This window comes from Terrapene carolina, unplaced genomic scaffold (assembly GCF_002925995.2).
Source record: "Terrapene carolina triunguis isolate 2854851 unplaced genomic scaffold, T_m_triunguis-2.0 Scaffold130, whole genome shotgun sequence".
Taxonomy (NCBI): Eukaryota; Metazoa; Chordata; order Testudines; family Emydidae; genus Terrapene; species Terrapene triunguis.
The window spans coordinates 5566714-5592327 of record NW_020664481.1 but is presented as its reverse complement, the minus strand read 5'-3'; the positions used below and the strand labels follow the sequence as shown (position 1 = coordinate 5592327).

At 47.5% G+C, this 25614-nt stretch overlaps 1 protein-coding gene and 1 pseudogene across 1 annotated transcript; both read right to left on the bottom strand.

Annotated features, from left to right (window-relative positions):
• Window positions 1-6899: 6899 nt before the first annotated feature.
• PTK6 (protein tyrosine kinase 6) lies at window positions 6900-24337 on the bottom strand. Its single transcript, XM_026652700.1, has 8 exons — window positions 24075-24337; window positions 22887-23008; window positions 21268-21431; window positions 13184-13337; window positions 10405-10566; window positions 9233-9414; window positions 7865-8018; window positions 6900-7087 (listed from the first exon to the last, which is right to left on the bottom strand). Exons 1-8 carry the CDS (start codon window positions 24296-24298, stop codon window positions 6900-6902), a joined length of 1350 nt encoding a protein of 449 aa, XP_026508485.1. The 5' UTR covers window positions 24299-24337.
• LOC112120218 lies at window positions 16687-17796 on the bottom strand (annotated as a pseudogene).
• Window positions 24338-25614: the final 1277 nt, after the last annotated feature.

Here is a 25614-nt window from a genome sequence, read left to right as displayed (position 1 = left end):
GGGGCACAATCTACTGCAAGGAATGGTCCTGCTGGGTCAGTTTGGGTTTGAAAGCTGAACCGCGGGCCAGGACTCAACAAACACGCAGGCCCTTTCTGTTGGGTGTCTGGGCCAGCTAACGTGGCCCCATGCAGTGGAGGCTTTGGGTTAATGAGTCCAGGCTTCATGGATTGCAAGGCCAGCAGGGACCACTGCGAGCCTCTTGTCTGACCTCCTGTATAACACAGGCCAGAGACCTGCCCCCAAATAATTCCTAATAACCTCTCGACTCCTATTCAGGATCCCCCTGTTTGTGCATCCCAGGAGCGCATTAGCGCTTTTGGCCACAGCATCACACTGGGAGCTCATATTCAGCTGATTACCTGCCACCCCACCCCCCCCAATCTTTCTCAGCATCACTGCTTCCCAGGCTAGAGTCCCCCATCCTGTAAGCACGGCCTGCATTCTTTGTTCCTAGATGTAGGCATTTCCATTTAGCCATATTAAAACACATTCCATTCAAAACCCTACCCCCCCGCTCATGCCCCGGCACCTACTGTTGTCTGCCAATAGATGCTGACTCTGCACTTCAGCTGCCGCTACTAAGGGCTGGTCTACACTGGGGGGGTGGGATCGATCCAAGATACGCAACTTCAGCTACGCTATGTCGAAGTATCTTAGATTGAATTACCTGGGGTCCACACGGCGCGGGATCGACGGCCGCGGCTCCCCCGTCGACTGCGCTACCGCCGCTCGCTCTGGTGGAGTTCCGGAGTTGACGGTGAGCGCGTTCGGGGATCGATATATCGCGTCTTAACGAGACGCGATATATCGATCCTGGATAAATCGATTGCTACCCGCCGATACGGCGGGTAGTGAAGACGTACCCTATATGCAGTTAGCATAAAGGGAGTCAGGAGATTGGCTGGCAGAGGATGCGGCCATGCTGCCAAACTCATTTAGTGTCACTTCTCAGCACTCGAAATGCACAGGTGGAAGGGCCTGGGGGATCGGGTGACCAGATGTCCCGATTTTATAGGGACAGTCCCAATATTTGGGGCTGTGTCTTATATAGGTGCCTATTACCTCCTCCCCCGTCCTGATTTTTCACACTTGCTGTCTGGTCACCCTGCTGGGAGAGAAGCAGTGATCCTTTCCTGTCCAAAACCACAGATCATCACAGAATAACCATCCCCCCCCCCCCCCCCCCCCCCATGAAGCAAGGCTGCATTTCACACCTGCTGCTTTTCAGCTGCTGCAGCTCAACCCTCCTTCTGCAAACCACAGTGTATAAAAACAAAAAACTAAAACCCTCTAACTAAAGGTCCCTTCAGGACAACTTAGACGCGGTCGTTCCTGTGGCTCTAAACTTGCACTCTGATACCGCGCTTGCTGGGGAATGGTTGCTAAGGGAACAAGGGCTGTCATAGCAATGATTATGAAAACTGTGTGTCAACAATGCCCAAGGAGAAGGCAGGGGAATTCTGCAGGGCTCTCGCTGAATCTCACGCTCTGATTCTCTGCCTTAGTCTCTCGCTCGCTTCGCATTTGCTAGGAAAGTGCATTGATGCCTTTTATTTGCTTTTCCCTTCCAGGGGGCTGCCCCTCCACTGTTGGGCTTGGTGTGCGGGTGCTGTTGGTGGCCTGTGAGGTATAGGTCAGACGAGATGACGTGGTAGGGGCCTGGCTGACCCGGAGCACGCCGACACTACTAAATACAAGCAAACCTTAAAAGAAAAATACACAAAAGCTCATTTAGGGTGACTGTATTTCCATTCCCATTGTTCATCACAGAAATGCCCTGAGATGCCCAGTCTGCATCGTTTGTCTGCTTTACTGTTGACAGAGTCCGGCCTCAGCTCGCACCCCATACCCGCCTCCTGCACCCCTGCCCCAGCCCTGAGCCCTTTCCCACACCCAAACGCCCTCCTGGAGCCTGCATCCCACCCCCCAATCACTGCCAAAGCCCTGAGCCCCCTCCTGCACCTCAAACCCCTCATCCCTGGCCCTAGCCGGAGTCCTCACTTCCTCCCGCACCCCAACCCTCTGCCCCAGCCAGGTGAAAGTAAGTGAGGGTGGGGGAGAGCGAGCAATGGAGCAAGAGGGTATGGAGTGCGTGGGGGCGGGGCCTCAGGGAAGAGGTGAGGCAGGGGGCGGGTCAACGGTGTTCGGTATTGTACAATTAGAAAGTTGGCAACCCTAACCGTGGCCCCTCCACCTGCCAGAGTTGGGGGGGGCAAGAGCAGCCCCCGACCTGTGTCCCCGCCCCCCAGACCTCCTGCCCAGGGCAGGTGGAGGGTTCGGGGCTCTCCACAGCTGCCCGAGCTCCCCAACCTGCTCTTTCCTGGGCCAGGCTCCAGCTTCCGGCCTGGTTGGGGGATGGGGGTGGGGAGGCTCGGGGGAAGAGGATGGGCAGGAGCCTGGCCCATGGTGAAAAGTGGATGGGTCAGGGCTGTCCACTTTCAAAAGCAGGAGGGCCATAGCGCCTTACTTCTCCCCCCCCCCCCTCCATTTTGGCACCCTTGCTTTAAGATCACATGATTTTTTTGGGGGGTGGGGGGGCTGGCTCATGGTTTTTGAATGCTTACTGTTGGCAATACAAATTAATGGAAAACGAGGTCCAGACCGACAGGCCCACAGCTGTTAGCATAGTGCAAGCTTTCATACTTCGTATAGACATCCCCCTGTGAACTGTTCTCTAGGTCAGCTGGTGTGCAAAGACCTCAGCGGAACTCTCTGCAGCCCATGCTATGCTCAGAGAGATCTTTCATGACATTGCTTTTCCACTTCCCCTCTCCAGTGCTTGTATTCCTTTTTGCTAACAAGGGCGTGTCATGTGAGGCCTTAGAACTGTTTGCCTGGGTGCACAGCAACTGAGAAAACAAGGGAAACCGGCCTGGCAACCTACATATCGTGTACATTACACAGGAATAGCACGAATGCTCCTGCCAACGAGCGAGCGAGCCAGCCAGCCGGCCAGAACCGCCCCCTGGTCACCAGGATCCCGGTGGCTCAAATTACAAACTGCCAAGGTTGCCTTTTTTCATAGTAGTGACTGTGCAGACATAGTTCTTTGTTCCTGAGCCAGACAGACAAAGCTCGTCACGCCCAGACAATCTTTGTACAGTGCAGTCTGCAGCCCTCTAGGTTTTTACCACCATCTGGTGGCAGAAAGACTTGTGAGTTTTCTGTCCACTGATTTCTCTTCTTTTTCTGTGTCGCGTCTTATCCCGCACTTATCACCAGTCTAACTGAGCACTTGCTAGTTGGGCATTAAGCAACATGCCTACACATCTGTCCCTGAGTGGTATCTCGTCATCTCGCCCTGGGGAGAATGGGGTGTGCCGAGTAGTGGTTCAGTAGGGTGGCTTGTTTGTGTACCTGTACATGCTGCTCTATGTGTATGTTAGAGAAGGGAGGTCAAAGAAGCATGCCTTGCATGTGGCATGGAAGGTGGTGAGATCTGAGCCCTCAAGAAAGCTCCATCTCCTGAACAGACAAGCTGTACCCTTGTGATAGAAATCCTTTGTGAGTGAGGAGCAGGGTTTTTGAGCACAGTCCTCATCCCGGTGTTTTAGGCTCTTTGGGGCCCAGATCATTGAAGGTAAGGACTAAGACCTGGAACTTGAACTTGCAGATAATGTTCCAGACAACTGGGATGGAAGGGGAACCAGAGGAAACCAATGATTCCCACAATTTACAGTCATTGCTGTTGCCTAAACTGTACTGTGACATGCTGGATGGTGAAAAAGTTACTATTTGCCAATCAGCTCTGCTTCTTGCTCGAGATCAGAGAGGCTTTTTATGTAACGTGACAGCATTTCTAGGTTTGGCCAGATGTGACACAATCACTTTTGAACACCACAGCTGATGAATTTCAAAATTTCCGGGAACATTCTAGCCGTCAGTGGGTTTTTGGTGAGAATCGCAAAGCCAGAAAAGCTGTTTGCTCCTTGCTCGCTAGGCTGAACTGCCTCAGAGCTGTGGGTCAGATGCTCAGCCAGCAAGGGGAGCCAGAGGGCGAGGAGGAGCTCCTTCCACCCTCCTCCCCAAAGCCTGGTCCATGACAGGTACGGGAGAGACACACAAAGCCACTAACATGGGGGGAAAGGAGGAGGGAATGGGGGTGCACAGAGCCACAGGCAAAGGAGGGCACAGTGTGCCCCAGCATACAGGGCAATGGGGGGGGACATACAGCTGAAGGCATGCAGGGAATGGGGGGACCCCATGAAAAGCCCCCAGAATGGGGGGGGGAACAGAACCCCAGGAATGGGGTGGGAGGGTGGAATGGGGGCCCCAGAGAGCCTCTGGGAGGAAGGGTAGCACACAGAGGCCCTGGAATGTGGGGGAGGCAGGGAATGGAGGGACACAGAACCCCAGGGATGGGTGGGACATGCAGAACGCCTGGAACCCCCCCCCAGTTGGGGGGGGAGTGGGACATAGAACTCCAGGACTCAAAGGGTGGCATGGAACCCCCCCCCCCAGAGCCTCTGGCAGGGAGAAGAAGGGACTAGGCAGGACGCAGAACCCTTGGCATGGGAGAGAGGAGGGAATGGGTGAAAGTGGGGCTAGCAGGGGATCCTGATATGGGGGGGCGGGGGGAACAGGGAGGACACAGAGCCCCTGGATGAGGGAGGGCTGGGGGGAGGGTTACAGTTATTCCCTGAAATAAAGGGGGATGGGAGGGTGGCACACACAAATCTTGGGGGGAGGGGCAGGGGAATGAGGGTTGCAAGGAGCCCTGGGTGGATGCCATCAGCTTGGCTTACAGAAGCAATGATGTGCGCAGTCCTCTAATGATTGCCTCTCCAGTCATCGCAGTGGCTGTGATACTCAAACCTCCTCGACATCACTTATGCCTGCTGGGGAGGGGCAGCCCTGCTAGGCCATGAATAAACTCTGACTCCAAATGATTCTAATTCCCATAGGCGACCAAGGCCTGGAATTGGTTCTTTGGACTCCCCTGCCAACGTCTTATCAACCTAATTCCGCTCCTTCCCTCCCTACGGGCGCTCACTGTGTGGTGATTTTCCCTTCATGCTTAGTGCTCCTCACAGAGGTCACCCAGATTGCTTTATATGCATTTTCCCCATTAGCCTTCCATGGGAACATAGGAACTGCCAGACTAGACCAGGTCCAAGAGCCATCTAGTCCAGTATCCCGTGTCTGACAACAGCCAGCACGAAGCTGTCTCAGTGTGTAAGGTACCCTGCAATATCAGTCTTGGGATAACCTGTCTACATGGAAAGTATTTCCTCCTCACCACCACTAATTAGAGGTGGGGTTATGCCCTAGGGCATGAGGGTTTATATCCCTTCCAATGCCTTATAGCTGCTCCTTCCTAATAAACCTGAATGTCATTGTTTTAGCTAGCCCTAGAAAGTCTAGCCCTGACTCTTCGCTATTCAGGGTGTAGCGTTACACCCCAGCATCTTCCACCTCGATGGTTCATTCTCCTCTCCATAGTCTGCACTTGGAATCCTGCACAGGCCAGCTCAGATGTTCAGAGTGACAATCCTTCCATTCAGAAGCTGGAGAACTGAAAGCAGGGCTGGGCACTCCTGGTGGAAGATTTCTGGAGGCAGAATTTTTCTTCTGCTGGTTCAACACAGTCTGAGTTTGATGCTTGGCAGCTTTTCGGGCAAGCATTGACCTAGACTTTGGGCTAGGACTATGGCGTTCCCCCCTCCCGCCCAGCTGGTGATTTGAGATAGTTAAAATACAGGGACAGTTATTATGTTGTATAATGGGGAGTGGAGCAAATAAAAAAAAAGATGCATTGAAAGGGAACATAATGGATTTGGGGCCAACACTCATCATTCTAAAAATATATCCTGGATTGCACCCAATGTGTGGTGCAGAATTGGAGGCACAATGAATTATACATTAATAACCATGATGATGTACTTTTTGAACAGTGGGAGCATCCAGTGACCCCACCTAGCGCAGCAGTCAATGTATAACAATTTGTATTGAAGCAAAGCAACAGAATCCACAGTTGCAGTTTAAGGCACGGGCCCCCTACAGCTCATTTTGAATGGAATCAGGTGTTCTCTCTTTATACTGATCCACCCACCTTTCCCAATAGATTCCCATTGCTCCCTTTCCAAGACCCTGGAGTCTTGCACAGCTGATCATTCTGTTATTCCTCACAGTGGAGTCCAATAAAAGTTCCCCCGGGACATCTAGATTATTGTCATATATTTTGCTAATCATTTACACATTCTAACATTACTGCAAAAATTAAGCCTTAAGGGAGGGAGGGAGGAAGGGAGGGATAGCTCAGTGGTTTGAGCATTGGCTTGCTAAACCCAGGGTTGTGAGTTCAATCCTTGAGGAGGCCACTTAGGGATCTAGGGCAAAATTCAGTACTTGGTCCTGCTAGTGAAGGCAGGGGGCTGGACTTGATGACCTTTCAAGGTCCCTTCCAGGTCTAGGAGATGAGATAAGATATCTCCATTAATTAAAAAAAAAAAAAAAAAAGAACACCATTGCATCTGTGGAGCAGGCGTAAATATACAACGGTCTGGTCAGCAGGAAGTCTTGAAATGAATTTGCAAGGCGGACAGAAGGAATATATTGTCTTTTATTGGGAGAGAATCAACCCCAAATGGTTTTGCTTGTGTTGCTTCAGATTTGTGTGTGAAATGATTGATAAGTGACATGAGTCCTTGCTCCTGAAATAGATTAATCTTCTCCGGAAACAGCTGTTCTTTAAGCATGTATCCTTAGTATATCAGAATCCCTATTCTTCAGAAAATGACCTAAGAAAAGCCTGCAGATATCCAAGGCGACATTGTGTACTTGTTTCAGAGGCCAGAGAGCTATTGGTTTCATATCCCCGAGGTCTTTATAACAGAAATGTCAGGCTTCAAAAGAGGTGAAAGGAAACAGAAAGAGAAGGGCTCCTGGTGCAGCTATCACCCCGGGTTCTCGTAGTGCGTGAAACTGTGGAGTTTCCCTTTGAGGTCCTGGAAGTCAGGCCTCTGATCTGGACTGAGGTGCCAGCACTTGCGCATGATTTCATAGAGCATGGGTGGGCACTTTGGCGGGCGGGACATCTGGAAACCTGTTTGGACTTTTTTGCAAACCTCGCTGTTACTCATACCTACAAATAAGGAAGAAAAAGTATATTAGAAGCATAACTGCATAACCCAAGTACAGCCAGAACAACAACTGGAATCCAGTATCTTTGGGGGTAAGTGCCATTATTCCTTCTTGAAGCATTCTTGTATGCACGTGAGAAAGTGGCTGGAATATAAATTGCCATGCTCAATTCTGCCCTGAGTTACACTCGTGGAAGTCAGTGGGAAAGATGCTGGTTAACTAAGGGCAGAAAGGAGACTTTAACCTTGCTTTATACTGTGATGCAATCAGAAGAAGAGTGTTTTCCCAAGCTTTGATGCCTGTAACGTGTGCATCTTGTCAGCACAAGAGCTGGGTGAAAATTTTTGACATTTATTTTCAATGAAGAATGCAGATTTGGTAACATCGAAACATGTCAGTTTCATCAAATAGTTTCTGTTCGAAAACAACTTTTAAAAAATGCCAAAAGAACCAAAATGTTTCATTTAGAAGTTCCCAAATGAAATGTATCAATCTTCCCATTTGAAATTACTTTTTGTTTCAAAATTTCCTTTGGAAAAGTTTTATATTTTTTTAAAATAAGATAATCAAAATGCTCAAAATCAAAACAATTCTCTTTCCTTTTTCAGAATAGCCAGTGACCTGAAAAATCCATTATTTGCACAGCTCTAGTCATCACGGCTTCTTGCCAGTGCCTCTTCCTTGGGCTCCAAACCAAACACAAAGCAGGTGCTTTCCACGATACCTCGTGAAATTAAACTTATGCTGTGTGCAACTCCTCGCCATTCAGGCACAATACCTGGGTATGGAATCTGTCCATAGGTGATAATTTCATACAGAAGGATCCCAAAAGACCAAACATCGGACTTGATGGAATAGCGTCCGTGGGAAATGGCCTCGGGGGCTGTCCATTTATAGGGGATATTGTGGGAGTAAGACAAGTACACATCATCCTGCAAACACAAAGGATCTGTGATTAAAAGGAGAGGTAGCTACAGCTCCTGGAAGCAGCCCTCTGCTCCCTCCAGATGTCAAAAATCGGTACCATTTGGTTTGGCCTGAAGGAAACAAAACTGGGATTTTACAGCAGGCGAGACTGGCTAATTACTCTCCAAGGACCAGGCATGAGACCAGTCTGAAAAACTGGGCAAAGCAGAAAGATAGGAATCACCCTCCCACACTAGCTGTGGAGCTCCTCCGTGCAGTCCACATCAGCCCAGCATAATATTCCATGACTCTCCCATGCTCCCGCAATCCCCACAGAGATCCCATCCCTGGCCTTCTCCCTACATGCTACTGGGCAGGGAACCTCGACGGGACGGCTTCACATCCCATATTGTCTCTATATCCTGCCCCCCAACTCTTGGCCAATGCAACCACACTGGTTCCGCAGCTCCCAGGCCTTCTGCAACCACAGAAAACTGGGAGGGATTTGGCCGTAAGAGATCATTAGTGTATTCGGCGTTGATGTTGTTTCAGGGTTGAGAAGCACCTGCTGTGGAAAGCTTCTCCCATCTACTGATCATTAAAAAGCAACAGAGGGTCCTGTGGCACCTTTAAGACTAACAGAAGTATTGGGAGCATAAGCTTTCGTGGGTAAGAACCTCACTTCTTCAGATGCAAGAGAAGAAGTGAGGTTCTTACCCACGAAAGCTTATGCTCCCAATACTTCTGTTAGTCTTAAAGGTGCCACAGGACCCTCTGTTGCTTTTTACAGATTCAGACTAACACGGCTACCCCTCTGATACTTGACTACTGATCATTGGATCCATTCCAACCCGCCTTATTCTACAATCCTTCCTCACCTCTTGTCGCCCGCTGAGTTGAATGGAATTACTCACATGAGTAAACTCTATCCTGCATGAGAATGGGTTGCAGAATCAGGCCCTGAGACAATTCCTTTGCAAATGCGCCTGTTGCTCCATTAATTTGTGTGTCCAAAGTTAGCCACATTTTAACATTACTCAGAGGGGAATGTATTCAGAGCGCCGCGGAGTAAATCCATGGTTGCATGGGGGTAACTCTGAGCAGATAATGGCTCATGGTTATTAACTGTCAGTGGGCTTATGTTATCATAAGCTCATTGAGGGATTCATCAGGGTTCAGCAACCACATTTCCTTACTTCCCCCTTCCCACCACTGTCAGCCCTGAATTGATTTACAATACCTTGATAAGCCTGGCCAGGCCAAAGTCACCCACTTTGCAGATGTTGTTTTCTCCAACAAGAATATTTCTCGCAGCTAAATCTCGGTGAATAAAATTCTGAGACTCTAAGTAGCACATCCCATCAGCCACTTGGGATGCCATGTCAACCAGGTCGGTCATTTCCAGATGCTCCCCTTCTGACTCTGATAAAAAGTGAACAAAAGATCCTTCTATTATTATCTAGCTCCAACGGCCATGTGGATCAAAGACAGGAAAATAGCTCTGGTTGGTGGAAGGCACACTGTGGTGAAAAGGCAAAGCAAGATCTTAGCTGGTCTTGGAAGCCTGTGTAGAAGTCAAACAGGGGTAAGAGCATATCCCCAACACAATAGATCTCTGTATTGCACTTCCTTGGATGACAAAAGTTGACATCACTGAACTTAGTGAATTCCATCCCTGCTGTTGTTAAAACCAATGATGGATGGACAGCAAGGATGAAATTGTGCCTCTGACTTTTCCCCACAATTAAATTATCTCCGCCATTGAAAAGTATAAGGTAACCACTGACATGGGTTTAGTATCTTCCCGCCACAGTTGTCTTGGGCTAAAATTTTCAAAAGCAACTAAGTCACTTAGGACCCTAAATTTCTTTTTAAAAAGTGACTTAGGCCCTGAGCCTCAAAGGTATTTAGATGCTTAACTCCCAAGAGTGTAGGGACCTAAAATACCTTTGAAAATCTGGATCTTAGGAGTCCAATGAGAGACTTAGCTTCTTAAGACACTTAGGTGGTTTCAAAAAGTGAACCCTGGGTCACTTTCCACCTGCTTAATCCCAGAACTGTGAAGTACCTGTGGTTCCTAAGAGACTAGACCACTATTTTCAAAAATGTCCACCAATTATTTTGGAGGCCTCAGTTGTTGGGTGCCCTACATGAGACAGCTACTGCCTGAACTACCACAGCTGCCACTGGCTTCACCTACTACTAGATCAGTCATACTTGTTCCAGAGACAGCTCCTTCCTGGAGATCATCCTCTAGTTTTTATGATACATCCTCCAGTGCCCTGTTTTTAACCTAAGCTTGTATCATCGCTGTAAGTTAAGGAAGAAGGGAGGGGGCAGCTTGAAGATCAAACCTCTTTCTCCACTCACCATGGCTTGAAGGCACCAGGGAGCACCACTAATCTGCCTTACCTCGGAGAAAATCTAGCAGGTTTCCTTTGAGCATGAGCTCGGTGATGATGTAGACAGGATCTCCAACAGAAGAGATGGCATAGAGGGAGAGGATGTGCTTGTGCCTCAGATTCTTCATGACCTCGGTTTCGTTCTTGAAAGTGGCCTGGTACGTCAGGTCAGCTGCAAAGGAGCCGTGTAAGAAAAGAGAATGGAAAGGAATGAGGTGCTTTAATAGAGATCTTTACATTGAATTACCTCTTCCAAGTCCAAGAGGCTATTGGCAGAAACCTAAGAGATGGAGACATGGGCATTCATGTCCATCATAAAGCAACTAAGAATATTTGGACAAAGAAATTGTCCCACTAACACCCCTTCGTAGATAAGAGATGCAGAATCCTAAAATGGGGCATTTCACAGAGCTAGTCTCTGGTGTTACTCTTGAGATGACAATATTAATACTGTTGCCCCTTTTCGACCTAAGCAGCTAGTCAAATTTCGGGGCCGGGAGGATGTTCCAGTTGGAAGCAGAAATTGATGGAGTCTGGCATTTTCTTTGATGCAATCTTGTTTATTTACAACAGGAGTAGGCAACCTATGGCACGCGTGCTGATTTTCAGTGGCACTCACACTGCCCGGGTCTTGGCCACCGGTTCAGGGGGCTCTGCATTTTAATTTCATTTTAAATGAAACTTCTTAAACATTTTAAAAACCTTATTTACTTTACAATCAACAATAGTTTAGTTATATATTATAGAGTTATAGAAAGAGACCTTCTAAAAATGTTAAAATGTATTACTGGCACGCAAAACCTTAAATTAGAGTGAATAAATGAAGACTCAGCACACCACTTCTGAAAGGCTGCCTACCCCTAACTTACAAGGAAATAGTCCAAAGGCCTGCTTCTCCGAATGCAGGAGGAGTCGAGAACAAAAGAAGCAGTGTCTTAGCTTACGGCCCCAAGCCTTTTTAGCCAACACCAGACTCTCTAGCTTTTCCAGGGTCACATTGTACTCACCTCAGCCAAAAGCCCCTCTGCTCTGCCCACCCAGTAAAACTCCTGGGTGGGTTCACAACCCCTGTCGTCTTAGGGGAGGCACTTGTGCTTAACTTATCCTGAGAGTTGTGTTAATTGAAGGGTGCATTCACACCCCATCTCAAAGAGGTTTGTGACCCATTCAGTCACCCGTACCTCTCAGCATACCAATACTGTGACGGCTGAGACACAGCAGGGCCAGGGAGCGGTGGGAGAGTGATCTTATTGGGTGCTGGGAAGTGGGCGGGTATAAGCCCTAGGTCTATTAAGGCGCGGTTCCCTGTAGAGTAGGGAAGGTTACTACAGGTTAATTGGAGCACCTTCAATTAAGGCCCTGTCAGGAACCTAATAACAAACCCTGCTTCAGGCAGACAGGGTGGTGGGAAGAAGGAGAGAGGACTGGAGTTTGGAGGGAAGGGAGACTCCCTTCCCCAGTGTCAAGGACTGAGGGTAACCCTACCCAAGGGGGAAGAGGGTAAGAAACCTGCAGGGGTTCAGAGGGGCTGGGGCTCACGGTGAGGAGCAAACCCAGACTCCTTCCCCGCTTCTCTCCTCTACCACCTTCCCAGGCCACTAGCGGGGCAAGGGACGGTGTCCTAGCACCCCACACCAAGAAAAGCGTGGGACCCACCATACCAACATTGGCCATTTTGCCACACTGGGTATCAGCTTTAGGACCCTGCATGGAGTCATGGGACTTTAGTGACTCATTTTGGCAGCTGGACCAAGTGGGACTTATTATCTCCATCTCAGGACTACAAAGCCATGTCCTGATGGGCACAAAGGAAGTGTTTTTCAATCATGTTGGCTCAATTAGCTTCACACAAGCGAAAAGGTCTCTCAATACTCATTAAGATGCAGGCTAACACACTTAAATCCATAGAACTGGCTGGGTTTTAACCTAGGGTAGCCTTTCTGGAGCCAGAGAACGCAGGAGGAAGGTCTTTCAGAGAGAAACCCTAGGAACAGCCTGCTCGGAGTTGGGGCTACCGTTCATGTTGTAGGTACAGGCCTGCCCCAGGGCTTTGTTATTACATAAGTCAAGGATAAAGGCAAGCCTCGGGGGTGGGGGGTGAGTTTGCACCGTAACCACTGTGGTTACAAATACTTTGCATTTCTTCACAACCCTTTAAAAAAAAAAAAAAAAAAACAACACACCCACAACAATGACTGACGACCCTCTACCACAGAGTGGAAGGCAGGTCGACAGTGACACAACCCTACCCATGCAGCAAGGCATTCTGGGAGGTGTAGTTCCCAGTGGCACTCTTGCAATCATAGGCCAGAGAAAAGAATCCTGGGAAATGGAGCAGGAATATAAATTAACTCTATTTCCATCTCCTGCCTATAATAATCTTCTGTTGACAGGTAGGAGAGGCGTGCTGCCACAGTGACTGGGGTCTTTGCTGAGAGGAAATCAGGGAAGGAGGCTAGAAGGGGCTGTGGGAAGCAGCCTGAGAAAGATCCAGGGAAAAGGCCAAAGAAGCAGGCAGGACTCCGGAACTGTGGGAGGGGTAAGTTCTTTGTTCGGGAGCGGGCTGTGTGAGAAGCACTGGACTCAGGGGTAAAGGCTTAAACTTGGGTTGGAACAGTTGTTTGTTGTCAATGGACTCTCGTTATCCTGAAAAGGGTAGAGTTTTGGTTTGGCCAGCGGTTGAGAGTAGCCAGACAGTGGGGGAAGCTGAAGCAGCAAAAAGAAGACAAGCCACTGCTACACTCTCTAGATAAAGAGCACAAACATTCCTCCAGAATAAAAGTTCTCACCTTTGGGGATTGTTTTAATTGCAACTTTGACCTTGTTTTTCCAGTATCCTTCATAGACTTCTCCAAAGTATCCAGCTCCCAGCTTCTTGACCAGACTGAATTCTTCTCTGGGTCTTTCCCAGTCATCCCAGTGAGGAAGAGGCTCTTGTTCTTGCTAGATTAAACAACAACAAAACAACTTTATAATGTTTCAGCCTGAGAAAGTCCATCGGGGGAAATAACGGAGATATAGGTCCACAGCAGGTGGCTGAAGGCCTGGCTAGAACAACATGAATGATGTGTTGTGATCAGTGCTCTCTGCAAGGGCTGATGGACCAATCGATCAGGGTGATCGATGCGATTATACATCCAGAGAAAGGGTGTTATATTCGCTCTACACCACTCGGTGACAACAAGATGTTCCAGGATGTGCTCCTACAACCATGGAAGTACTCAGATACCATGGAGATGTTTGCAGACCACATTGAGGGAAGCCATGTAAGCACCCAGACAATTAGACCATTTTGGGGCAGGGCAACACATGTTTTTCCACTTGCAAAAATGCCACCTTTTCTTTCTTTACTTTCTCTTTTGCAACATGAAAGGCAGCGTCCACAAGCATAAACCCCCTGCCACTTCACCAAGGAAAAAGTGTTTTTTTTTTCTTTCAAAAACAAATGAGACTTCACACTCTAGAGAGCAAAGTTGCACCCCAGGCCAAGTTCCTAACTGCAGCCTGGGTGAAATAGTCACAATTGGAAATGATTTTTCCCCTAGGGTGAAATCTATGATTTTTTGTTGCCAAATCTCAGGTTTCCAACATGAATATCCATGAAGCAAAAGCTGGTGGCCGGGCTGACTTCTCTACAGGTGTCCTATTTGCGAGACAAGGCTTCTTCATTGCATCCTTCTTCTGCTGCAGTGAGGCACGTGTGCACAGGCAGCAGTGAAGGGGTTAAGGAATGGTCTATGTATCAGCTGCTATTTCCATGTCACTGGGTGAGCATAAGAGATGCTACATGCTTCCCTAGTCAAATGACATAGATGCATACCCCCTAGATTGTTATACCAATAAAATAAAAACCAGCAGGATCTTATTAAGAGGGATAAGGCAAAGATGCCACATTTATTGTAAATATAATGATAAAGCAAAAGATAAAAGTAAACAACGTTGTTTGACTACTTATTCCTATCACTACTTATTCCTTATACACACACACACACACACACACACACACACACACACACACATATATATATAGAGAGAGAGATAGATAGATAGATAGATTCATTCACACAATCATTCATTCAAGTTCTGTATAGGTGTTATAGTTACCAGCCTAGAAGTTGCTCATGCCAAGTTACTGGCCAGGTAGCTTAGTCATGAGGATGGAGCCGAGTCTGTGTCACATGCACCTGATGCTCCTGGAGGTTGGCAGCAGAACCAGAGAGACTCAAAGTCCTCAGTCTTGAGAGTCCATTCTTATAGGATTTAATTCCTATGTTAGTCTATGGGAGCTGTTTCATCGATAACACTCAATCTTCTATCCACACAAAGTTCCAATATACACCCAAACCATCTGCCAATCTGAGATGCTATCCTGATACCTTGCTCCTTCAGTCTCCCTTGCCATTTCTTGATATGCTTATGCATTAATTTGCCATCATCCTGAGGGTAACTCCCCTGACTTCAATATTTACACCAGGGATTGATTTTTGCCAAGCAAATTTGATTTCTATAGTTGCTGATCTTACAGAATGGGCAGTGACTAATAGGATGTATATACAACATTGGAAGAACTTGTATAATTTTACTCCTGGGGAATTCTGCACCAAAAATTCTGCAAAATTCTCCATATTTTATTTGTCAAAATAACGCAATATAATCATGCCCGTTTCAATTATTTTAGTAATTTATTTAAACGGCAATCCAGAAAAAAGCCACAACAACAATCCAACATTTCCTAAACACATGAAAGTTACATTGCAAATACTTGGTAACCAATACCCGCATTCCAGTTATAATCTGGATTTTCATTGAAATTACATTACAGAACACCAAACTGCAGAATAAAAATAAAGTAGAACGTCACTTTAAATTGCTCAGACTTTCACATACGAAAGTCATTCATTTTTGCTAATCATTGTCCTGCATTTTAATGCAAGCCAGTATTTTTATTTAAATTATAGTACAGAAAACAAAGAGCCTTCAAGTTTTTCTCATTTCGTGATTTCCTTCTTGCGGAAAGGATAAAATTGTACACTGAAAAACTTCCTCTTTCCATCTGCAGGGCTTGAGACAGCATTTATGCAATTCAAGGCCAATTTGGCGATATTTGGAAGCTTCTCTTTCACCGAAAGCCAAAAGACTTGGAGGTCTACAAAAATTGGTTTACTTTGAATAGCTTCAAGCACAATCTTTTCCCTGTACGGTTTTAGCTCCTGTTCAGGTACCTCAGAAAAACCAGGTATTGCTTGAAAATACTCACAGTGTATTGGCAAGCTATAAACACAATGAGGATCAAATAACCTACAGTCCTTCAGAAAATTCAGACCTGGTTGTCCAAAGGACAAATATTTGTCAAGCTTTTGAGAAGCTTCATGGAATGCCTCTTTAAAGAGATCTAGAAAGGCAAGTCTTTCAACGGGAGATACATTTTCCCTACATTTGAAAAACTCTGAGGTGCTTTCTGAAGGGAGCTCTAGATGTGAACTGCAATATATCTGCTCTTCTTCCAGAAGGTCAAATGCTTTAACAGTGCAAGGCTTCCTGCTCTCAAATGCCAGATTTAAACTGAGAATTTGTTCACCTTTCTGTGCTAGAAAAGCGATCTGTACTTTCAATAACACATATTTAGTTGGGTCATTCAGCATTTTCTGAACAGTTTGCACAGAAACTGAGGAGTTGCTGTTGCTCTCTTCACTGAAGAACTCTTTGTAGAACTGAAAGTTCTTAGGGTGATACAGAATATCATGGAACCAGATGTTCCAGCATGTTCTACCCGGGCTAGAAAGTAGCTTTTGCACCTGGATGCTTTTGCATCTGGAGACTCCTCTTGTAGTTTCTGGTTAATGAAACGGAGGTACCTCACTTTCCTACTACCAGAGTTATAGAACATGTTTTTGAAGCACTTTACATGTGTATCAACCAGCTGAAAAGGCTTTCGAAATGATCCACTAATTAAATTAACAATACGTGCTAAACAGGTGATATGGACAGAATTTGCAAACAGTGTCGAAAACACAGAATTAAATGCCTTTTACATGTAAGTAACATTGTCAGTATCAATTACTAAAACATTTTCATAATCATTTCCTGCTTTGACTACAGCCTGTGAAACAGCTGACTGATTAACAGCATCAAAAACACTTTATCCACCAAAAAAGAGTTAACATGCCCATGGCAAGCAGGTTCTAATGGTGCAAACAGTACAGTCATCAAAGATAACAGCGATTTTCTTGTCTTTAAGCTTCAGTTTTAAGTTTTCCTTTTCTTTGAGGTACACTTTGGGTGAGTGCCTCAGTCAGTTGTGTCCTATCAGGAATTGCACCACCGTTCCGGACCCTGCTGTCAAGAAAATCTTGCACAAGTGGGTGGTCAGTCTTTGACATAGGGATGTTGGCACCCGCTAGTGTCTTCACTCATGCTGTACAAATCTGAAAGTAGAGAAGTTAGATAAGTCTTGAGTGAGCACCAATGTTTACTATCCATGTGACATCTTTAATCTTAGATTAATACATTTATTCACATTATAGAATATCAGGGTTGGAAGGGACCTCAGGAGGTCATCTAGTCCAACCCCCTGCTCAAAGCAGGACCAATCCCCTGACAGATTTTTGCCCCAGATCCCAAAATGGCCCCCTCAAGGATTGAACTCACAACCCTAGGTTTAGCAGGCCAATGCTCAAACCACTGAGCTATCCCTCCCCCTGCATTTAGTTCTGAATGTCTAGAATTTAATGTAGATTTATAGTATAGTAAATGATCACATGATTATATATATATTGTAATATTTAGTTATTTGGCTTATGCCTCTATTCAGGAGACTCACACTCAATAACAAAAGTGCATTATTAAATTACAGTCGACTGTAGAACATCATGTGAAAGTGCAAAAGTGACAGTGTAGAGTGTATTATTATCAACAGAAAACTGACCATAGTCATCACTTAAAGTTTAAAAACAGAGCTGTCTACTCAAGATCTCCAAGCAAGCGAAGAGACCCCATCACTATAGCTCTTCTAAGCTACTTATCTTATTTTTCTATATTATAACATTTTCTGATATTTCCACTCACCTCCACACGTTCTTTCTCCGCCTGTGTTTTGTTTTTCAGTGTACATGTTTCTGCCTTCCTCTTGAGCCATATCTTCCTTCAGTTTGGGGTTTTTTTTTAAGGCAAAATGATCAACAAATTACAGACTGTTGGTCATGATTGAGAACAACATTGCAGGATGCGCAAAATAATTTGTCCCCCTTCGCGTGCAGTTTTGCATGAGAAGCTGGCGTAGCCGTTTTCGGTGCAGGCTGTGAAAGCCATTCACGTCATGCACAAGAATGAATATCCCTTTGGTAACTTCATCTGGACCTGCCTGGCTACTTGGGGAAGTGCTCAGTTCTGACTGTCCTGACATTTTATTGACTGCTTGACAAATGTTTTATTTGCCCTCAAAGTCTTTTTTTTTTTTTAATGGGTAAGTAAAATAGATCCTGAGCTGTAATCTAACCCCATTGTGCCACTCGGGCAGAGGAAAAAAAGCAAGAAACCACATAGATCTTCCTAGCTGAGGATTCCCTTCCTGTCATTTACAATAAGGCGCCTTTACACCACCCTGGCAATGTAAAGGAGCCTTAAAACTTTTACACCGGTTTTATGCTGCTGGGGGAATTGATTAAGAATGGGAACAATTCAATAACAGTAGGAACAGTCATAACTAAGCAGGCAGGCTGCTACATTTTCTGCTCTTCTTAGAATAGAACAGACTCGTAGAATAGAATATCAGGGTTGGAAGGGACCTCAGGAGGTCATCTAGTCCAACCCCCTGCTCAAAGCAGGACCAATCCCCAACTAAATCATCCCAGCCAGGGCTTTGTCAAGCCTGACCTTAAAAACCTCTAAGGAAGGAGATTCCACCACCCTCCTAGTGAAAAAGTTTTTCCTAATATCCAGCCTAAACCTCCCGCACTGCAACTTGAGACCATTGCTCTTTGTTCTGACATCTGGTACCACTGAGAACAGTCTAGAGCCATCCTCTTTGGAACCCCCTTTCAGGTAGTTGAAAGCAGCTATCAAATCCCCCCTCATCCTTCTCTTCTGCAGACTAAACAATCCCAGTTCCTTCAGCCTCTCCTCATAAGTCATGTGCTCCAGCCCCCTAATCATTTTGGTTGCCCTCCGCTGGACTCTTTCCAGTTTTTCCACATCCTTCTTGTAGTGTGGGGCCCAAAACTGGACACAGTACTCCAGATGAGGCCTCACCAATGCCCAATAGAGGGGAAGGATCACGTCCCTTGATCTGCTGGCGATGCCCCTACCTATACAGCCCAAAATGCTGTTAGCCTTCTTGAGGGGATAAAGCCTGCCTTGAGCCTACATCCAAACAACCTGAAGCTCTATCCCTCCATGCCGGGTGTGTTGCAATAGCCTCTCTCACTCATTCAGTCACATGCACACCCAGCCCCGTCCGCCTGGCAGTGATTGATGTCTCCCCACACACGCCCAGCCCTGTACCCCCCACAGCGATTTACATCTCCACCGGTTGCTCCAGGTGCTCAAAGAGAGATGTCCGGGCTGCCTGGGAAGGGGCGCGTGTCCCCCGCAGATTTGTTTGCTTCCCCATTTTTCTGTGGGGAGCAAAGAAATCTGCAGAGGATATGAATTCTGTATGCGTGCAGTGGGGCAGAATTCCCCCAGGAGTATATAATATACATGCAGTCACTGGATGGCAGTGTTTGGTTGACACTAAGTGTGCATTTCTGTGTCGGTGGCTGATTTATTTACTCATTCGCAGATTTATAAGGCTGGAAAGGACCATTGTGATTAACAAGCGTGATCTCCTGGATAAGACAGGCCATGGGTCTTCCCTGAATTAATTTCTGTTTGAACGAGAGCATATTTTTTAGAAAAACATCGAATCTGGATTTTAAAATTGCCAGTGATGGGGACTCCACCACAGCCCTTGGTAAGGTGTTCCACTGTTAAAAAAAAAAATAAATGGTGCTTTATTTACAGTCCGAATTTGTCTAACGTCAATGTCCAGCCATTAGCTCTTGTTATACCTTTGTCTGGTAGACTGAAGAGCCCATTATCAAAGTTTGGTTCCCCATGCAGGTACGTACAGAGTGTGATCAAGCCACTCCTTAGCCTTCTCTTTGTTAAGCTAAACAGATTGAGCTCCTAGAGTCTATCACTATAAGGCATGTTATCCAATTCTTTTATCATTCTCATGACTCTTATAGACTCATAGACTTTAAGGCCAGACGGGACCATTGTGATCATCTGGTCTGACCTCCTGCACTTTGCAGACCACAGAACCTCACCCGCTCATTCCTATAATAGACCCATAACCTCTGGCTGAGTTCCTCAAGTCATAGAATCATACCACTGGAAGGGCCTCGAGGGGTCATCTAGTCCAGTCCCCTGCACTCATGGCAGGACTAAGTATTATCTAGACCAGGGGTGGGCAAATGACAGCTCACGGGACCATCCTGCCCAGCCCCCGAGCTCCTGGCCCAGGAGGCTAGCCCCGGCCCCTCCCCTGCTGTCCCCCTTCACCCGCAGCCACAGCTCACTCCGCCGCCGGCGCAATGCTCTGGGCAGCGGGGCTGTGAGCTCCTGGGGCACGCAGCCGCAGAGCCCGGCCTGACCTGGTGCTCTGTGCTGCGTGGTGGCGGTGGCGTGGCCCGGCTCCAGCTGGGCAGCGTGGCTGTAGCGCCGCCAGCCACCGGTGCTCCAGGCAGCACGGTAAGGGGGCAGGGATCGGGAGGGGGGTGTTGGATAGAGGGCAGGGGAGTTCGGGGTGGTGGTCAGGGGTGGGGGTTTGGATGGTGGTCGGGGGGGGGGAAACGGGGTTGAATGGGGGCAGGGGTCGCGGGGGCAGTCAGAAAGGAGAGGGGGTTGGATGGGGCGGCAGGGGGCAGGCAGGGGTTCCGGGGGGCAGTCAGGGGACAGGGGTAAGGGGTGGTTGGATGGGGCAGGGGTCCCGTGGGGGGCCATCAGGAATGAGAGGAGGGGTTGGATGGGGCGGCGGGGGTCCGGGGGTGGTCAGGAGACGGGGGCGGGGGTGTGTGGATGGGGCAGGGGTCCCGGGGGCGGAGGGCCCACGACCCCCTCCCCTAACCGGCCCTCCATACAATTTACGAAACCCGATGCGGCCCTCAGGCCAAAAAGTTTGCCCGCCCCGATCTAGACCATGGTATCTCTCTCATGCTATAAGTGTGCCGACTCATGTATCACCTAACAATACGAATACGCAGGGCCAGATTTGCAAAGGTATTTTACTCACCTGAAGATGCAGGTAAGTGCCTAGAGGGATTTTCAAAAATGCCTAAACAGATTAGGCATCTAACTTTCATTGACTTCAATGGGAGTAGGGGCTTAACCTGTTTAACATCTCTTGAAAATGCTACTATGTACTTATCTGCATCTCCAGGCACTTAAATACCTTTGAAATCTGGCCCTTGGTGCTTATATGGCATCTACCTCCTAATGATTTTACAAAAGTGGGTATTATTCTCCTCATGTTACAGATTGGGAAACCGAGGCACAGGTAGGTTTCAGGATGTGCCCAAAGTCAGAGAGTCGGTGACAGAGTCAGGAATAACATCTAAGTCTTCTGATTTCAAGTCCCCTGGTCTAACTAATAGATTTTAAGATCTCCGGTAGAACACAAACCAGCGAATTTCACCGTGATCAAGCCCATCTGACCTCCTATATAACACAGGCCATAAAATTTCACCCAGTCACCCCTGTACTGAGCCCATCTGACCTCCAGGCCTGCATGCAAGAAGACATCAAACTTGTCCTTCCATATCCTGACTCACGCACCAACAAACTCTCCCACCACAAGCATCATCCTGGCAGTTCTTGGCTGGTTCAGATTTACCTTCCAGCAGGGGATTGTCAGTCTCAGGCCGTGGGAGAGGTTCTTCGCTTTGTAATGCTCCACCAGGCTGAGCAGATCCGGGAAGGAGAGCGCAGCGTTCATGTAGAGGTTCCCCTGGGAGTTCCGCCAGATCTTGTAGTGCCTCACAACTGAGTCATCCCGAACTGTGAAATCAAGGAGGAGAGGCGGGAGGAGCACACAATGCAAAGCAGTCATTAAATGTGCTGCTACCTTCCCATTCCAGTACCTGACAACATGCCAGGAGGCAAGAAGTCATTCCTCAGACACCTGTCACGGGTGGGGGAAAGGTTTGGATCTGTACACCTCCTGCGCCTGGGTTTCAGAATCGAACGTGGTGATCTCTCACTAAAATCACCAATTTGCTTTAACTTAAGGCCTGGCTGTCAGAGGTGCTGAACAATCTGTTGCTCTCATTGACTGCAGAGTTGTGAGTGCTCAGCACCTTGGTGTAACGGTGATTGTAATCCCTGGAGACAGTGTCTATAAAGCACCTTGCTCATTCTGGGTACTGAAATAAACCAAATATGTAACCAGCTAGAATGTGTATCAGTGATGACTAGCAGTGCTTTCAGGAATTTTAGTCCGTTCCCTTCAAACACTGCCAATGCTTGCAGAGAAGAATCCAGTGTCCTCTGATCTTGTGTTTCTGATCCTTGTTCCCTGCTGCACATGGACTCAGTGCACATAGATTCATAGATTCAAGGACATCTCTGTTAGACACATGCCCTCCAACAAGTCTTCCTGGAACTCACAAGCCCTGGTTTCAGCTGGAACTATGTGGTTGTTTTTTTTAAGGTTTAAATACATGTTTACATTTAAGGCCCTGACTAACTTATATCACTCATTACTGGCAAACATCTGAGTTATTTTTGCTCTGTTTCCTGGTAGGTATTGTCCTGAGACTTGATGCAGCCGCAGGAGATTAACCACTGGAACTGCAGACTGCAAACTTTACTGCTGTCTTCCTGTAACAGAGAGGCTCAGAATCCCCATTTCTAGCAGCTGTCTGAGCAGTTGGCTCAAAGGAACAACTTTCAATGCGTTTGATCTGGGATGGAGGAGGGGAAGAAGTATGTGATTTCTGTACTATGGAACGGAGAGTGATCACATATGGTTTCTTAAAGAGACATGCCAGCCTGCTGAGCACATTTCTTTCCAAAATGTTTGTCCCTACCCAGATCACTATCTATGAAAGAAATGGGTGGAAGTGGTATTGGGGTATCTTCAGCATCGAACACAGCTTTGTTTATGGTCAGTTTCACCGATTCCCTGGAGTAACAAGCTAAACAATTTCACAGGAAAATGCCTTATTAATAGCAACAGGCAGAGCAGAAAAAAATACCTTTACTTCTTACAAAGGAATTAAAAAAAGAAATCAAGACATACCATTGAATGCAAGGGCACTCTAAATGGGAAGAACCTTCTCCTTTCAGATAGCCAATTCAAAAAAATGGATAGTGTCTTTAGTATGGCTGGCTCCTGTGAAGTGGCTAAATAGTCCAGAAAAGGAAATTCCATATTCAGAGGTCTAAGCAAAAGGGCTGGTGTTTTGTTACAGAGGGTGGGTCAGAAGGAGGGAGAGAAATAGTTAGACTTACCTGAAAGCACGTAGTCAGTATCTTTTTTCTCACTGATTCGGATTAGAAAGGCCCCGGTCTTGTTCTTTTCCGACAGCAGCCTCTGTAAGGTCTCGGAACGCGAGATCTGCCCAAAAAACCAGCTGGAGGAGGAGAGAAAATAAACCTGTGTTGAGATGGAGACTCCCTAGAGTGTCAGCACACCCGGGGATCTCTGCATCAACCTAGCTAGTGCTATTGTAACAACTCCATGGCCAGCTAGAGACGTCAGTGTGTCACTGTTCTGCATCCCCCAACCACAAAGAACCTGCTTCAGGGGACAGGACTCTGCCCCCCGCTCCATCAACACATCCCTCAAGCTAAGGAAGGTTCAGTCTCCTTCTGCATCTATGACTTCTTTTGGGGTTGCTGCATTGTCTTTGTGGCGCACCCAGACCCCAACTCCTTGGACATAAATTCATGCCATGAGGTTTAGCACCAGGGTGGCTGCTGGTGGAGAGCTTCCTCATGCTGGCTTACCTGCTGGCTAATCATATTCCACAGGACCCCACTAGTTCATCACAGGGGTCCAGGCTGCACTAGCCACTGGTTAATCGGCCCCATTAACCCTATGGATGAGTTCGCTTTACAAGTTAGTTAAGTTACAGAAGCTGGTTAACAAAGAGCATCAGCCAGGCACTGGTGGGAAGTGGCGTTCCCACCCGCTTTTCATACACACCTTCCCTGTCTCTGGGATTCACAGCCAAAGAGTAGGGGACCAGGCTTCCCAGGACCATCTTGGCGAGGCAAAACAGCCATAAATGAAGCTTGTTGACCTGAGGTTATGCCTGGTCTGGGTCACTGGCATGGCACAAAGAAGGTAGCCAGAGCATGCCGATACTCAGGCCCTAGATATCTAGCCCTCCCTATTTCCCTTTCCAGAGGCTGTCCTTGCCATCCAGTGCTGGGCATATGGGTGTCAGACACAGGTTCTCTTTGGCCTTCCCTTGTGGGATGCTGCCCCAGTGTTTCATTGTAACCCAAACCTTTGTAAAAGGGCTGTAGTTTCCTATACAGAAACAAGCCACTATCTATGGATCAGCTCAGAGACTGACACCAAAAACTGCTTGGCTTGGCTAAACTGCCATTTGGCTAACAAAAGCAAAGCCCTCTTATCTTCCAGCATTAAACAGTGGTTAAGATTCCTGACCCCAGCAGGGTTTTACTTACGATTCTGCCTCCATTGTCTCCTGCTCTGCTAAGTAATTGTAAGGAACATAACCTTCTGCTAGGATCCTGTTCGAGCCATCGACTTTCTTGGCCCACCACCATTCTCCTTCTTGCCTGACGACCTGGAAGAGGTCTCCTGCCCGGAAGCTGATTTCTGTCAGTGTCCTGGCATCAAAGTCCCAGAGGCTGGTGTACAGAGGACCGGCTCCAAGCCTGGAATTCATGCTGCCGGGTAGAGGAGCTGAATTATGGCAGGAGTTAGGTCTCCCCGCAGCAGAGCCAAAGTCAACAAGGTTCTCCTAGTTTTCCAGCCATGAGCTCTTTAAAGAGCTGTGCTGAGCAGCCCTGCAATGCTGGTCTCCGGCTGCCTTCCAAAAGTGTCTGTGTAATTCTGCCAACGTATCTCATTGGAGGCAGGTCAGATGGTACCTGTTAGGAGCAGACTTTGCAATAACGCCCTCTGCACATCATCTTCTTTATAGCTAAATTGCTGCCCTGCCCTTAAGCCACGCCTCTCTTGGCAACAAAAGGCCAGAAGGAAGCCAAGTGAATTGCTGCCAGGTCTCAGGTGGGTGCAAGGCACCAACCCCGGGAAGCAAGCAGGGCTGCCTAGCTAAAGGCCAGAGGTGGAGGGGCATGTGTGACACGATGAGGTTTCACTTTAGGGTACCTACAATCTGCACTGCGATCGGGAGGGGTGATTGATGCATGTGTAGACATACAAGGCCTACCTTTAACAAGCTCACATACGAATAGCAGTGACGCTGTGGCAGGACAGACTTCATCCTGGGCTCTGCAAGCCCACCTGGGACCCGAGGTATCATTTGGGTGGTTAGCCGTGTTGTCATGGCTTCATTGCTAGTGAAGCATCCCCAAGCTAGCTAGATTGCAAGCACACCCCCTGATTGGAGTGTAGCCGTCCCCTGGGTGAATTTCACCCAGCTGTAGACTGCTACATGGGAGAGGGGAAGGGGAGAGAAAGGGGGAAAACAGATGCTAGGAGAGAAGAGAGGGAGAGGAATTTATAGAGAAAGACGAGGGTCAAGGAGGTTAAAAAGGGAGGAAGGGAAGAGAGAGAAAACGGGGAAAGAGGCGAAGGGGAGGGGAATAGGGAATGAAATGGAATTTTAGAGGGTTAGTGGCGATTCTTGCGTCAGCCTGAGGATTTCAGGCATGTTAAAAAGGCAGTAATTACATGCGACACATAAGGGTGTAAAGGCAGTATCCTAGCCTCCGTTTTGGGGCAAGGAGCTATGGTCAATGTCTCTCGCGTGCCCCAAAACAGAAGCCAGGAGCATATTGCCTTACATCGTTATGTGCCGTATGTAATAACTGCTCCATAAAAGCCACTCAGCTGTATGTGCAGTCCCACTCTCAGGGATCCCACTCCCCTGTGCCTTTTATGGGGCCTGATCCAATTCTCATTGAAGTCAATGGAACACTTCCTGTTGACTGTGCTGGACGGGGTCCATACAAGGCTTTTCACCTGTAGATCTCACAACATGTAGCCTAGACAAACCTACTATAAGGTGGGTGCACA

Excerpts from the sequence above, each read along its gene's own strand:
- PTK6 (XM_026652700.1), bottom strand. The coding sequence starts at position 24,298 with ATGAATTCCAGGCTTGGAGCCGGTCCTCTGTACACCAGCCTCTGGGAC. Across the intron at positions 23,009-24,074 it reads GAGACAATGGAGGCAGAATC|CTGGTTTTTTGGGCAGATCT; the intron begins GTAAGTAAAACC and ends CTCCTCCTCCAG. Across the intron at positions 8,019-9,232 it reads GCCTGGCCAGGCTTATCAAG|GATGATGTGTACTTGTCTTA; the intron begins GTATTGTAAATC and ends TTGTGTTTGCAG.